Source organism: Ursus maritimus, unplaced genomic scaffold (assembly GCF_017311325.1).
Source record: "Ursus maritimus isolate PB19 unplaced genomic scaffold, ASM1731132v1 scaffold_19, whole genome shotgun sequence".
NCBI lineage: Eukaryota > Metazoa > Chordata > Mammalia > Carnivora > Ursidae > Ursus > Ursus maritimus.
In genome coordinates this window covers 52,469,903-52,485,182 of record NW_024424341.1, presented here as the reverse complement: position 1 = coordinate 52,485,182, position 15,280 = coordinate 52,469,903, and the positions used below count along the sequence as shown (strand labels likewise).

General features: G+C 57.8%; 2 protein-coding genes across 2 annotated transcripts in view; both read right to left on the bottom strand.

Moving 5' to 3' along the window:
* Positions 1 to 999: 999 nt before the first annotated feature.
* Positions 1,000 to 3,864, bottom strand: RABAC1 (Rab acceptor 1). The gene is made up of 5 exons (XM_008709694.2): positions 3,485 to 3,864; positions 2,966 to 3,178; positions 2,574 to 2,671; positions 1,320 to 1,421; positions 1,000 to 1,245 (listed from the first exon to the last, which is right to left on the bottom strand). Exons 1-5 carry the CDS (start codon positions 3,538 to 3,540, stop codon positions 1,157 to 1,159), a joined length of 558 nt encoding a protein of 185 aa, XP_008707916.1. The 5' UTR covers positions 3,541 to 3,864; the 3' UTR covers positions 1,000 to 1,156.
* A 4,394-nt stretch (positions 3,865 to 8,258) lies between these two features.
* The window catches only part of ATP1A3 (ATPase Na+/K+ transporting subunit alpha 3), a 24,390-nt gene continuing 17,368 nt past the window's right edge, over positions 8,259 to 15,280 (bottom strand). The window contains exons 15-25 of the mRNA XM_040634419.1: positions 14,848 to 15,023; positions 14,623 to 14,759; positions 14,178 to 14,328; positions 13,929 to 14,097; positions 11,226 to 11,380; positions 11,026 to 11,149; positions 10,131 to 10,276; positions 9,619 to 9,749; positions 9,172 to 9,273; positions 8,621 to 8,712; positions 8,259 to 8,420 (exon numbers count right to left, since the gene is read on the bottom strand). Coding sequence (XP_040490353.1) covers positions 8,392 to 8,420; positions 8,621 to 8,712; positions 9,172 to 9,273; positions 9,619 to 9,749; positions 10,131 to 10,276; positions 11,026 to 11,149; positions 11,226 to 11,380; positions 13,929 to 14,097; positions 14,178 to 14,328; positions 14,623 to 14,759; positions 14,848 to 15,023 — 1,412 coding nt within the window. The 3' untranslated portion in view covers positions 8,259 to 8,391. The remainder of the gene's footprint in view (positions 8,421 to 8,620; positions 8,713 to 9,171; positions 9,274 to 9,618; positions 9,750 to 10,130; positions 10,277 to 11,025; positions 11,150 to 11,225; positions 11,381 to 13,928; positions 14,098 to 14,177; positions 14,329 to 14,622; positions 14,760 to 14,847; positions 15,024 to 15,280) is intronic.

Genomic DNA, 15,280 nt, shown 5'->3' with positions numbered 1-15,280 from the left:
GGATTCCAGAAGGCTTCTCCCCGGTCCTCGATGAGAATGACTCACTGTGTCTACACTGTTTGTGCAAATGGCATTGTTTATGCTGAACACCTGCCTTCCTTTCTGGGAGTCTGGAATTTCCCTACATGCTAGCCAGAGGGTGCTTATGGGGCCACCTCCCAGCAGAGAGCCCGGGCACCAGTCTCTCATGAGCCTCCCTGGCAGACACCCATACCTGCCGCCACACTCACCGCTGGAGGAATGGAGCCCAGGGTGGGGGAGGCCCCTGGGAAGCTTGCGCCTGGCTTTCTCTTGACTTTGCCCCATGTGCCTTTTCCCTTCCCTGATTCTGTTTCGTAGCCTCTCATGATGAACTACAGCTGTAGGCCCAACCAGATACTGAGACCTTCTAGCAAATCACTGAACACGGGGGGTGGTCTGGGGTACCCCAGTTCACTCTCCCCCCACCCCCAGCACTTACCACCATTTGCCATCCTATCATGTATTTTTTTTTAAGATTTTATTTATTTATTTGACAGAGAGAGAGACAGCCAGCGAGAGAGGGAACACAAGCAGGGGGAGTGGGAGAGGAAGAAGCAGGCTCATAGTGGAGGAGCCTGATGTGGGGCTCGATCCCATAACGCTGGGATCACGCCCTGAGCCGAAGGCAGACGCTCAACCGCTGTGCCACCCAGGCGCCCCTATCATGTATTTTTTAAAGTATTTATTTATTTGTTTACTTACTTATTTATTTTTATTTATTTAAAGTAGGCTCCATGCCCAGTGTGGAGCCCAACCCCGGGGCTTGAACTCAGGACCCTGAGATGAAGACCGGAGCTGAGATCAAGAGTCGGGCCGGGCCCTTCACTGGCTGAGCCACCCAGATGCCCCATCCTCTCCTTTTTAGTGATTTATCTTGCTCATTGAATTCCCCCCATCCAGAGGACCCCTCTATCTTGGTCTCTGCAGTCTGCCCATGCCCCTGCCCAGGCCCACAGAAGACCCCGGGAGAGTATCTGCTGACTGACCACTGTAACAGTTTTATTTCCACGGCTGGAATCCCTCCCCAGGCTTGGGATGGGAAGGCGGCCTCTGGCCAGGCCTGCGGGGCCGTGCGGGGCAGGGGCGAGCAGGGACGAGGTGGCTGACTCAGGAGGCCCAAGGGGCCGCATACGCCTCACACAGCCTCCATCTGCAGCTCTTCCCCGTCCACAGCCTCCGTCTGGTGGAAGGCGGCGTGGGAGCCAATGACCACGAGGGTGGCTCCTGCAGGGAGATGGACAGGTCAGGGCCATGCTCCCTCCCCTGCTCCCCGCCACCCACCCAGAGCCCATACTCACCCAGGACCCAGAAGACGGCAGAACCCGCGCCGGCCAGCCAGAAGAAGGGAAAGGAGACACCCCCAGCCAGAGCATACTGATGGGCTGGGCTTACCTCTCGGCCTGGGGGGCAGATGGCATTGGGGCAGCTGTTCTAACACTCATGCCCTCTCCCCGAGTAAGCCCTGACGCCCCACCGACAGTCTGGGGTCACAAGCTCCAGGAGCCTCAGGATCGTCCAAACTCCTCATGCCAAGGCCCCCCAAGCCCTGGCCTCAGCTACTTCTCTGATGTTCCCACCGCCCACCCGAACAGAGCGCAGCTTCCTTACCAGAACACCCCCTCCAACCATGCTCACTGCCCTTCAGCCCCACTTCTGCTAGGAAGCTCCCCGCCTCCCACTCCCCCAAACTATGGCTCTCCTCCTCCCATCTGCACTCACATAGACCAGAGGTCTCAAACTGGCCACCCAATGGCCAAGTCCGATCTGTGGATGCGTTTTTGAGTCTCCACCATGTTCCCCAAGAATCTGATTTGCGGCTGTTGGATTAACTGAGTGATTTCACAAGTAATACAGATTTCTGGCTTCTTGGGGCAGACCGGAGGATCGGGTCTGCATGCCTGGTGGCTGTGCTCCAGGCGCTCCCTCCATGCCCTGTGCCTGCCTGGCATGCCCCTCAGATGCCAGCCCACCCCTGTCACGGACAGAACGGGCAAGCCTCTGAAGGACTCTGACTTAGGTCTTCCGGTTTGATCCCAGCTCTTCCATATTGCCACTCTGAACCTTGAACTTCCTCTGGGTGGAGACTCAGGCCCCTCTTTCCTCCCAGTGGTGCCTAGGGCCACAGGAGCCACAAACCGCAGCTTCCCTCTTGGAATAGTTCCAAGATCTTTCTGGCCCCACCCCAGGAAGCGGGAAAGGACAGGGGCACAGATCTAGGCCAGTGTAAGGTCGCCATCTGGTGTCCAGTGTGGGTACCTGCAACTGATGCTTTCTGCAGAGACGAGGGAGAACGGAGGCGAGGAAAAGTAGGTTTAAAGGACAGGACACAGGTGAGGAGTAGGTTCTGGGGTATCTTTAGCTTTGAGAAATACCAACTGGGAGGGTCTGAGACTGGGTGTGCGCATCACCAGATGCCTGAGGTTTTAATGGATCGAGTTAGGGGGATCTAGTGTAAACTATGCTTGGGCAGACTGGGGTTTGGGGTCTAAGGCTTGCGTTCCAAGACCAGGATTTGAAGGATCAGGGAACCGTCTGGACAGGGGATTTCTCACCAAAAAGCACAAACTTGGACTGCAACGTGCGCAGATAGAGGATGTAACAGGCGCCAAAGAAGACAGCCAGAGCCACCAGCAGCATGGGGGACGTCACCCTGGAGAAGGGTAGGGAGGCACCGGTCAGGGAGCTGGGAATGAGCCAGCCAGGGGGCCCCTGACTGCCTACGCCGATGGATAGCAGGCTACGTCCTTGAGGCCAGGCAAGACCAGGTCACATCTGGTCACGCTGTGTCCCGGCCAGGCTGATGGGGCAGTAGGGGCCGGCCCTTGGGTGAAAAGGTCCCGCGGAGCCGTCCCGTGGGGGCGGGGCCGACTAGTGGGGGCAGGGCTCTCCGGTGGGGGCGCGGCCTGGCGGGTGGGGTAGAGTGCGGAGCGGGTAAGGCACTCACACACAGTACAGGATGAGGCCCAGGAACACGAACACATAGTTGCTCTGGTAGTACTCCACGTTGCGTACGAGGCGCTGGCACAGCTCGCCCAGATTGCGGGGCCGCGAGAAGCGCCGCTGGTCCACGAAGGAGCCCCAGGGCCGGATGGTCGCGCGGCGCCGCTCCAGCCACTCACGGCCCGCGCCGGATGGGATCAGTTTCGGCAGCAGGGTCCTGGTGGACGGCCCCGGATCAGCGGTAGACCGGGATGGAGCCCGGACCCCCACCCCCCACCCCCGAGCAAGAAGGGGGCCGAGGGGGACTGGACTCCGGGGCCCTAGTGGGGGAAGGGTCCAGGACTCCTGAATCGCAGAGCAGGACGGGGCGGAGGGTCCAGACTGCAGAGTCCTCGAATTGGAGACCAGGGGTCCTGACTCCAGTGTCTGGGGCCCGGATTCCTGGGACCCGAAGGAGTAGGGGGCGGAGGGCCAGTGCTCCCCGGTTTCGGTCGGGGGGGGCGGCTAGAGCCGGCTTGCTCACGTGGCGCTCAGGCCTTCCGGCTCGGCATCCTTCTGCTGGTCCTTCTCTGCCGCCATGTCTCCGTCCTGAGGGGTAGAACCGCTGTAACGAGCCCGGGGCCCTACAGACCCCGGCAGCCCCGCCCGAGCCCGGCCCCACCCAGCGGAGCCGACGTGGCGGCGTTCGGGATCGGCCGGGGGCTGCGGTTCTGCCGCCGAGCACTGTGGGAGTTGTAGTCCTCAGGATGTTAGGGAGGGTCTGGCTCGCCTAACACCTTGGGAGACGCAGTCGCGTAAAGCGACGCTAAGCGCCTCTGGGTATTGTGGGAATTGTAGTTTCAGAAGCGGGGCGTGTGGTGTCGGGGAACGTGGCTAGTCTGGACTCGGGGTGTCATGGGAGATCTAAAGGTCGAAGCAGGCGTCGTGTACTCCCTTCCCTGCAGGGTACAATGGGGCTCGTGGAGAACTGTCGTCCTGACTCCAGGGTGCATAAAAAACTAGGGCTCGATAAAACTACTCAGATATAATGACTCCGCAGATCCGGGGTGGGGCCCATTAATCTGCGTTTCTAACAAGTTCCTTTTTTTTTTTTTTTTAAGATTTTATTTATTTATTTGACAGAGAAAGAGAGACAGCCAGCGAGAGAGGGAATACAAGCAGGGGGAGTGGGAGAGGAAGAAGCAGGCTCCTAGCGGAGGAGCCTGATGTGGGGCTCTATCCCAGGACTACCGCATCACGCCCTGAGCCGAAGGCAGTCGCTTAATGACTGCGCCACCCAGGCGCCCCCTAACAAGTTCCTAGATGCTGCTGGTCCATGGACCGCATTTTGAATGGCGAGACTGTGCATCATTCGTGGGAATCTATTCCTTTCTGGAGGCAGAGACTAGTGACGGGGCCATGGTTGCTGGAGGGGGTATCTGAGGTGGAGAGCAAAGCTCCCCCAACAACCCTTGAGCTCCCAGGGATGACTAGGGACGTTGGGATACCAGCACCCCCCCATAAGAAGAGAGGTGGGAAAGGGTTGAGAATTTATTTATTTATTTATTTATTTATTTATTTATTTATTGGGGGGGGGCAGAGGGAGAGAGAAAAAGAGAATCTGAAGCAGGCTCTGCCCAGTGCAGAGCCCCATGCAGGGCTCCATCTCAGGACCCCCGAGATCATGATCTGAGTTGAAATCAAGAATCAGACGCTTAACAGACTGGGCCACTCAGGCGCCCCCAGGTTTGAGAATTTTTGAAAGAGGGGAGTTGTTACAACTGAAAAAGCTGGGATTCTGGAGTCAGAGATGAAAATCTAGGCTGTGATGACCTCCCCAACCTCAGTGTCATTATTGGGACAGTGGAGATCCTGAGAGTGCCACACTCACTCATGGGGTTAAAATGATTCGGTTAAATGGCCCATGTACAGTGCTCGCAAGTCTTGTTACTTGGTACATTCCAATAAATGGTAGTTGATGTTATTGCCACTACATTATCATGAATGTTTTGATTATATCTAGAGTTAAACCTTCTTATAAATTATTTTAAGTAAGCTGCATACCGAGTGTGGGGCTCGAACTCATGACCCTGAGATCAAGAGTCCCATGTTCTGCCAACAGAGCCAGCCAGGTGCCCCCTGCCTTCCTAAATTTCACAGTAACATTAGGAGCTGCTGGCCCCTTGGATGTCCCAAGGCGTGGCTGGTGTCTGAGGCATGGGCCTTTCTTTTCCCTAGTTCCCACAGCCGTGGCTCCCTCTCGGTCTTCACCCCGGCCCCTGAGTGAGTTGTGGGTAAATGGCCGGAGTTCTAAAGGGGTGCACGGAAGAGCCTCAGGAAATGTGTGTGGAAGTATTGGGAAGCCTGGGCTCCCTTACAGCGACGGAAGTTTCAGGGCTGGGTGGGACTGAAGAATACCCAGGTAGAATTGCCAGGTTACTGTCAACCCCAGCTGTCTTCTGAGACCCACGTCCCTTTTGGCTTGGGCTTTGAGGCCTGATGGAGGGCATTCCCATGAGCCGGGGGAGACGGCCCCTGCCAATGGGGCTGGTAGAGCAATAGACAGGGAAGCCCCCTGTGTCGGGGAGGTCCCAAGCTGAAGAGGAATGAGCCATACTTTGAAGATCAGATTGGCTCGTTACTGTTTATTTCCCCTTTGTCAGCCGCAGGCCTTTAGTAGAATCTTGTTGAGGCTTCCCACTGTGGTCTGGCTAGTTTCAGGAAATCAAAGGAGGACTGTGAGTGCACGATTAGCCCAGAGCGTTAATGCGGGAGCCGCACCTGAGTTCAAAGCAATGGGGGCAGCAGAGGTGAGCAGAAGAGCCACCGAGAGGGAGATGAATCTTGGGGAGCAGAGAGTGGGAGACCTCCTCCCACAGCCAACCTTGGGAAATTTGGGTTTGGCTTTTGTGAGGAGAGCCAGTGGGGTTTCTTTATAAGAAGTGTTGAACAGCATGGGCTGTGGACAGTGGAGTCCAGAGCAAGGATATGTGGGGAGCGGCCCTCTGAGTGGGGTGTGGGAGCTTTGAATCAGGGGGATTTCAGGAGATGGGGCCGTGGCATAGGGGCAATGCGGGAGAGGAGCCCCTTGAAATAGGGACTGTGGGAGAGATGGGAGGGTCCTTGAGGCAGGGGGATGATGGGAGATGGCAGGGAGAGGGGCCCTGGCCCTGTGCTCCCTCCAGTCTGAGGCCTCCTTCCTTTTTTTTTTTTCTTTTTCTCCCCCCCCCCTTTTTTTTTAAGATTTTATTTCTTTATTTCACAGAGAGAGAGAGGCAGTGAGAGAGGGAACACCAGCAGGGGGAGTGGGAGAGGGAGAAGCAGGCTTCCCACCGAGCAGGGAGCCCAATGAGGGGCTTGATCCCAGAATGCTGAGATCACAACCCGAGCTGAAGGCAGACGCCTAATGACTGAGCCACCCCGGCGCCCCATGAGGCCTCCTTCCTGCCTCTTGGATCCCTAGAGGAGGTAGAGCTGGAAATGTAGGAGGACCTCAGCGCAGACAATCAGAAACCTGGCTTCTATCCCTGCTGTGTGACTTCAGGGAATTCCCTGCTGTCTTTGGGCCTCAGCTGTCTATGGGGGTACAGGTTGCCCCTAGGATCCAAAACGGAGCGTTCCTATGAAACATTTCATAAGCCAAAATGGTGTAAAGTGAAGAGTATCCCCCACTTTCCAGAAATTCATGTGATGCCACTTCACTTTTACGGAAGACCTACATTAGCACCCATTTTCGCTAAATGAAAGAAATCCAAAGAGGATTTTTGCTTTTCCAAAAAAGACCATTATGCGCTAATGTAGGTCCACGTAGTTGTCGGGTGTGGTGGGCGTGTGCACACACTCGCACTCACATCTCTGGGCTCTGTCAGTGGACCCCTCGAGCCAAGGGGTGCTGCTGCCCAACCAGAATGGCTGGAAGTCAAACGATTAACAATACCTGGAGGGAATGCCGAATGATCCCCGAGTTCTGGAAAGAGTGTGGCCGTTTCTATTAAACACAATCCGTGCCACGATCACCAATCTCTTTCCTAAGCATGAGCCCAACAGAGATGCAGACATGTGTCGTTGGAAGACACTGTTAGAATGGTCCCATTTCTAGCAGCTCCCAAAGCGACCGACACGTGGGACAACGTGGGTGACTCTCACAGGCATGCCGAGCACAAGCTGGACACGCGAGACAACACACTTGTAAGATTTCATTTATACAAAGTCCAAGAACAGGTGCAACTAAAGGATGATGACAGAAATCAGGGCAGCCCCCGGTGGAGGAGGTGCGCTGACTGGAGAGGGGCATGAAGGAACTTTCTGGGCGGGTGGAAATGTTCCGTACCTTGATCTGGGTGGTGGTTATGCAACGCAATCCTTTTCTTTTTCTTTTTCTTTTTTTCTTTTTTTTAAAAGTAGGCTCCGCACCCAGCGTGGAACCCAATGCAGGGCTCAAACTCATGACCCCGAGATCAAGACCTGAGCTGAGATCAAGAGTCCGATGCTTGATTGACTGAGCCACCTGGGCGCCCCGCAATGTCATTTTAAAAATCCTTGAGCTGTGCCCTTAAGATTTTTGCACTTCACTGAAAGTTCATCTCAATAAAAAGAGCGAGAGAATAGCGCATACTTAGAGGTTGGACACCTGAGGTTCAGATCCCAGATTTGTCACTTCTTGGCTGTGTGGCCTTGACCAGGTCACTTTCCCTCTCTGTGCCTCACAGCTTGTGAGGACTGAATGAGCTGAGGCACAAGAGGGCAGAGCACAGACCGGGCACTCAGGGAATCACCATCATCACCATTGTTGTCATCATTGTCACCAGCATTGTCCCCCCTTCCCCTTCCTCCTCCAATAGGAGAGGATTCCCAGTCTGACTTCCTGCCTCTTCCCTGTTCTGACTCCATAATCCCACTGCCTGGTGATTTGAAGCTGCTCTCACTGTAACCTTGGTTGGGTCTAACACCCCATGACCCGGTGACTCTGATCCCATGGCTCCTGGGGTTGTGTGGATCACCCGGCCATGGGAGCCAGCACCGGGGACACGACCCCCCCACCCCCCCACCCCCGGGACCAGAAAGCAAGCACGACACACACGCGCTTCTCTCTCCCCACTGATATATTTGATAATTGTCCAGAACCAGAGATGGCATCAGCCGGGGGTGAGGGGGAGTAAAAAAGAGCCCAGGGAGGGGGCGCAGAGGGGGCCGGGAGGAAGGGGTGAGGAGAGGGAGAGGAACAGTGACACAGAAAAGAGAGAGGGGGAGAGGGGGTCTGGGGGAAGGTTGGAGAGAGAAGCCAGCCAGAGGGGGGAGGTGGGGAGGCAGGAGATAAATTGAGGGGGCAGGGGCCAAGGTGGGGCCATGGGGAGAGAGGGCCCCTCCCCCAGAATACAAAATGGGGGGACTGGTGAGGGTTGTCCTGGGCTTGGGGGGCAGGGAAGAGATGGGCGATGTGGGGGGGTGAGGTCAGTAGTAGGTTTCCTTCTCCACCCAACCTGGAGACAAAGAAAGAAAGAGAGAGAGAGACATGGAGAAGGGCATGAGACAGAGACAGAGAGGAGGGGGACCGAAGAGCCAGGAAGAGAGAAGAAGGGACGTGGGGGAGACAGAGAGGTCAGCACAGTGCTCTGCCCGCCGCCCCTCCCCCTGCGCCCCTGCCCCCCAGCCTCGCCCTCCACCCCGGGAGCCCCCTCACCCCCGGGGTTCCTGCGCAGGATGAGTTTGCGGATCTCGTCGTAGACGAAGATGAGGAAACTGTAAGGGAAGGCACAGAACCACCAGCTGGGCCTGCAGAGACAGAGAGCAAGAGAGCGTTGGTGATGGGTCCGTCCCAGGGGACACAGAAGCAGGAGAACAGGAGGGCCACCCTGGGGGGGATTCTCCCTTGCCCTCTGTGCCCACATGCAAGGGGCGCCCTGGCCCAGGCTGCAGGCTGGGGCCTGCCAAGTGGCCCCCCTGAAAGCACAGCCCCCCCCACCCTGGGGAGGGCTCAGCGGGATCAGAACCCAGTTGGTGGAGTGGGTGGCTCTCGATCTCAGGATTGTGAGTTTGAGCCCCACACTGGGTGCAGAGATCACTTAAAGATAATCTTTGGGGGGGGGAAGAACAGGGCCTGTGATGGGGGGCGCCCAAAGAGACAGCAGGAGAGGTGGGGCTTGAGACCCACGTGGGGCCTGGGAGGCTGTCCCACGGGGAAGGCTCCTCGGAGGGTCTGGGAGCAGGAGGCGGAGGGCGAGGGGCACTCACTTGAGAGGGTACATGCGGAGAGCCACGTCCATGCCAGGGCAATAGGACAGGAAGGCAGCGAGCGCCGTCTCCTCAAACAGCCCGAAGATCAGGATCTTGTTCCTGGAGGCACAGGCAGGCGGGAACTCAGGACCTGACCCGGCCCCCAGCCCCACAGAGACAGGCAGACCCAGAGGTGGACGGAGACAGACAGCCCGGAGGCACGCAGACAGAGGGACGAACAGGGAGACAGAGAGATGGGAACAGAAGGAGAAAGGCAGACAGACAGAGACAGCAACACACAGACAGGCGGGGAAGGGGACCCCAAGTGACACTCCCACCCCCCCCCAACACAGACAGAGAGACAGACGGAGAGAATCCACAATAGATGGGACCCTCAGGGGCAAAGACTGACATGTGGCGCACGCGGGGAGGGACAGAACAGAGCCTCGTGCCGCCGGCCCTCACTTCATGCCCTGCTGGAAGACCGAGTTCCTCCGGGTCTTGCAGATGATCAAGTCGGCCCACTGCACGACCACGATGCTCACGAAGAAGGCCGTGTGGCACGTGAACTCCACCACCTTCCTCTGCTCGTAGGTCTGCAGGAGCGAGGAGAAGCGTGCAGGGCGGCAGTCAGCACACCTGCAGCCCAGCCCCTTCTGGGGACCCTCATGCCCCACCCCTGCGGCCCCTGCACCGGCCCCAGAGCAGGCAGGGACTCTGTCCCGAGGGGGGGACTCCCTTCTGTGGCTGGTGGGGCAGACCACGGACAGAGGTCGGGAGCACCTCGGTGGGCTGGGCCAAGAGCGCCAGGAAGCCTGAGCCCCGGGCAGAGGTCTCGATGGGGCCCCTGGGGCTGAGGGGCCGTCTTAGGAAGCACCCCCCTCAGGCTGGGACAGCGGATGGGGGCTCCTCCCTGCTGTGGGCAGGGGCGCTGACTAGGAGCCCCCCACCCAATGCTGCAGGGCCCGCCCACTCACCCACTGCTGCCCGTAACTGTCCTCCAGGTCATTGACGGTGCGGTCGTCCCAGTTCAGCCGGATGCCCACCAGGTTGCTGGGTAAGAAACCATTTTCTGCCAGGATCACAAAGTAGGAAAAGAAGCCACCGAGAGCCTGGATCATTCCTGGGGGGTGGGGAGGAGATGAGAAAAGGCTCAGGTTGGGGCCGGCAGGCAGCCCGGGGCACCTCGGAGGCCCTGTGAGACTCCCACTGGGAGATGGTGGGGAGGCTACGTCAGAACCCGGGCCCGAGCGTGAGCACCTGCCATGGGCCACCTGGGACAGGAGCCTCAGGGAAGGGACTCCCCTGGAGGGTCTCTCCCACCTGACCCAGGCCACCTAAACATCAGGGAGTCCCTGGGAACCCCCAGGTTTCAGTCTGAAGGCTCCCCCAGGCAGGAATGATCTCCCTGGGCCTCTGACCACCACCATGAAGCCTCTGCTTTCTGGAACATTCCCAGCAAGGAGGAGCTCAGCACCTCCAAGACCCCGCACAGGCACCTCCAGCAGCAGGTTCAGAAGGAGGTGGGAAGGGATGGGGTTCACTCCTGCCCACAGAGCACTCACAGGTTGATCTTGTCTTTCCCACCATGGAGGCAGGTGGGGCAGTGGGCTCTGCAGTGGCCAGCCCGGGGCCAACCCTGATCTGCCGCTTGGTGTCCCATGTGCTCCCCAGAGGCACCCCCAGGCCTGTCCTCCACCTGTACTGGCCCTGCCTTGGAGAGCACCACCCATCTGCAAGTCTCTCCTCCCAAACCTCCAGGACCAAATCCTGCTTTCACCCCACTCATCCAACACAAGGTTCCAGAGTGCCCACTATGGGCCAGGCACTGGGCATCCAGCCACAAACGAGGTGGGGTCCCTGAGTCCTCACCAATCTGCCCATAGGCCATGCTGATGAGCCTCTCATTGACCAGTTTGTCGGTGCGGGGGTTTCTGGGCTGTCTCTTCATGATGTCACTCTCTGCAGCCTCGTATGCCAATGAGATGGCAGGGACCTGGGCAGGAGAGGCCACGTGAGCTGGAAGTAGGGGACCCTCCCCTCCTAGGGCCCAGAGGGTGGCGGGGGCTCACCATGTCAGTGCCCAGGTCGATGCAGAGGATGGTGATGGTGCCCAGAGGCAGTGGGATGTTGGCCATAATGAATAGCAAGAAGGGCGTGATCTCAGGGATGTTGCTGGTCAGGGTGTAGGCGATGGATTTCTTCAAGTTGTCGAAGATCAGGCGGCCTGGGGCAGGGGCAGTCTCAGATCGCGGGCATCGGGCATCCAGGCCCCCGCCCCTTCCCTGCCCTGTCCCAGAGTCCTTTCCAATCCACCCTCCCACCTGCCCACCTTCCCACACAAACATCCAACCAGGGCACCCCATTCAAACGTTCTTGAAATATAGCCATTTGGGAAGACTGGCAGTTCGTATTAAAGTTAAACAGCCCCCTACTCTATTGACCCGGTAATCCCACTCCTAGATTTGAAGGAGTGTTCATGTCCACCGAAGAGCGAGTACGAGAAGGTTCACCATAGCGTTAGTCCCCCTCGCCGAAACACAGAACCGACCGCAATGCCCATCGGCATGGGAGTGGATAAATGAACTACGGTCCCTCCATACAGCAGAATACCCCTCAGCAAGAAAAGGGAACGAGCAATTGACACACCCAACTCCACGGATGAATTTCACAGATGTTATTTCGAGCGAAAAAAGCTAGACACAAAAGGGCTCATATTGCATGACTCCGTGTGAGGTTCGGAACTACTGCCTCGTGCTAAAAGTCAGGGTACGGCTTATTTCTGGGAGGGGAGCTATGGGCTGGAGGGAACCTGATGAAACCCTAACAGGGCTGGAAATGTTCTTTATCTTGGTCGGGGTCTGGTGGTCACATGGGTGTGTACGCGTGTAAAAATTCATCAAGCTGCCCAGCTTACTGTATGCCTGTCATATCTCAATACAAACTCAATCAGTCCAGTGTGTATAGAATAAAAAGACGCTGGGGGCGCCTGGGGGGGCTCAGTCGGTGAAGCGTCTGCCTTTGGCTCAGGTCACGATCCCGGGGTCCTGGGACTGAGTCCCGCATCGGGCTCCCTGCTCAGTGGGGAGTCTGCTTCTCCCTCTGACCCTCCCCCCTCTCGTGAGTTCTCTCTCTCTCTCTCAAATAAATAAATAAAATCTTTAAAATAAAAAAAATAAAAGAAGCTAAAGATTAACCCAGCCAGCAGCGCCCCCCCCCCCCGTCCCAGGTGCGCTGAGAGGCACAAGCAACAAGATACGTCATTCATGTGGAACAGAAAGGGGGGCTGCACAGTGATAGGAATGCTCTGATCGCCTTGGTGTAAAAGTAAGACCCCCTCTTTCCTATTCCTGCCGTGCACGCTCTGCCTTCCACAAACTCCCGGTACTGACGGAGGAAATGACTGAAATGTGCTTCAACACAATCCAGTGTTTGTGTTGAGACAAACACGATGGGCCCCGCGCGGTAATGGTGCTGGGGGATGGGGACGTGGGGGTTCACGATGCTCTTTGCTCTGCGGTATGCCTGGAATTTCCTCTCCTGGAAGTTAAACTTGGTGGGTCCCCCCCCCACCTCCGAGAGGCCTGCCTTGCCCACCCTTATCTGGGTAGGACCACGGTTATTACCTACCATGGCATCCTACTTGTTGGCTTCCTAGCACCTGCCACCATTTACAACTATGTTTGTCATGTTGTGTTTGTGAACTTGTCTAAAGCTGCCCCTGTAGGGGAGGGACAGTGTCCGCTCTGCTCAAAACTGTCTCTCCAGCACCAGGCAAGAGACTCAAGGTGGGAGCCCGATACAGGTGGGAAGCCTGTCTGCAAGGTGTGACCGGTGTATCCGTAAGGCTGTGCACTGCAAACCACAGATGTCTCGGGGAAGAAGAACGGATTAACCACAATGTCTTCTGGGACAAAGGAGGCAACGGATAAGAGCATTTAATTTGTTACTTCAGGCTCAGCTTTATCGTTTGCATCCTCTTTTATCATGCATTATTTTTTTTTTTACCCTGGGGACATTTCCAACAGAGAGAGGAACTGGAAGGAAATGCATCACAGCATGGATAGGGATTATTTCTGGATGGCGAGGTTCTGGGTGATTCCAATTTTCCTCTTAATGCTTGTCTACATTTCCTATAATTATCGGGAATTGCTTTGATGATCAGAATGAAATTAAATATGAACAAGTGCCATCTGTGGCCACATCGAGGCCCATCAGGAGGCGGTGGTGCCCGTCGGCTCTGCAGCCTGGGCTCGGTGTCCCCGGCCCTACACATGGGCTCCCTCCCAGTGCCTGGCCTGTGCACGCTCCATTCCTCTGTCCGCAGCTCCCTTTCTTGGCACTGTACGTTCCAGCTCGGCCCTTGGGATGCCGTAGAGTGATTCTGTCCATTCTAGAAGCTTCCTTGCCGCCCTGACCCCAGGCTGGGTGAGGGACCTCCACAGGGCTCCCGAAGGACCCTCGGCTTCCCCGTGGTCTCACTCACAGGCGTTTTCAAAATGCTTTCTACGTCTGCCTTGCCGGCCAGACCGCCCTACAGTGGGCGAGGCTGGGCCCCAGAAGGGCATCAGCTCAGCCCTGTCCCCAGGGAGCCCCCAACCCCATTGTGGGGGAGGAAGACTGGAAAAGACGGGCTTCAGACTCCACCCAGGGCTCGGAATGATTCTGGTTATCTCCCTACTGCGCATTCCGCCACAGCCCTGGCCGGTGCCTCCAGCACTTCTCAGGGCCTCCTGCAGGAACCCCAGTCTCCAGGACCTCCCCAGCCAACTCACCCTCCTCCACACCCGTGACGATGGAGGCAAAGTTGTCATCCAGCAGAATCATGTCCGCTGCCTGCTTGGACACGTCCGAGCCGGCAATGCCCATGGCCACCCCGATGTCTGCCTTCTTCAGGGCGGGGGAGTCGTTCACGCCATCCCCGGTCACAGCCACGATGGCTCCCTGGAGGGAGAGGGGGTGAGGAGGACGCCCAGAGGCCTGGCCCCAGCCCCCTCCTGCGAGGGGCCTCAGCCCAAGCACACCTGTCTCTGACAGCCTTCCACAATAATGAGCTTCTGCTGGGGGGACGTGCGGGCGAAGACGATCTCCGTGTGGTTCTGCAGGATCTCGTCGATTTGCTCCGAGGTGAAGTCCTTAAGATCAGTGCCATGGATCACACAGGCCTTGGCATCCCTGGGAAGAGCAGGGAGCTGGTCAGGACACATGGGGACAAATGGACAGACGGCCAGGCAGGCCGAACCCACAAACAGGAGGGACAGGAGGGCCGGGCTCTGAAATCGAGGCTCAGGAAGTGTAAGTGACTTGCCCAGGGTCACACGGCTCGTGAGCAGCGAGGCTCAGATGCAGACCTGCCCCACGCTGCCCGTTTTCACACATGGAGGGGGCGTGGGGCCCAGGTGCTGAGAGCCAGAGGAAGGGGGACAGGCCGTCCTGGAGGGAGGCTGGGGCGGGGGGGGGGCGGCTCACCGGGGGTTGACCTGGCTGACGGGAATGTTGAGCCGGGCAGCGATGTCCTCCACTGTCTCGTTGCCCTCGGAGATGATGCCCACACCCTTGGCGATGGCCTTTGCCGTGATGGGGTGATCACCCGTGACCATGATGACCTGTGGGCATTGTTTGGGGTGGTCCAGCCTCACCGCTGGCCCCCCCGGGGGCCCCCGACCCCGCCTCCCCCGCTGCCCCGGGCCACACCTTGATGCCGGCGCTACGGCACTTGCCCACGGCGTCGGGGACGGCCGCCCGGGGCGGGTCGATCATGGACATGAGGCCGACGAAGCAGAGGTTGTCTGTGGTGAAGTTCACATCGTCGCAGTCGAAGGCAAAGCCCTTGGGGAACTGCTCCTCGGGCAGGTAGTAATGGCAGAAACCTGATGGCAAGACGGGGTGGGGGCATGAGGGCTCCAGCCTCAGACTGCCACCCTCCCGCCCACAGCTCTTGGCCGCCGGGGTCCCTGCCGTCAGGGTAGCCCCACCCGGGGGCACAGTCTGTCAACATTCTTCCCCTAAAGATGCCTCCCCCTCTCGTTCATACACACACTCGCTCATTCATTCATGCATTCACGGTGCATTCTGGGAGGACTTATTCTGAGCCAGGCTCCATGCAGCCTCAAGGGACCCCCCCCCC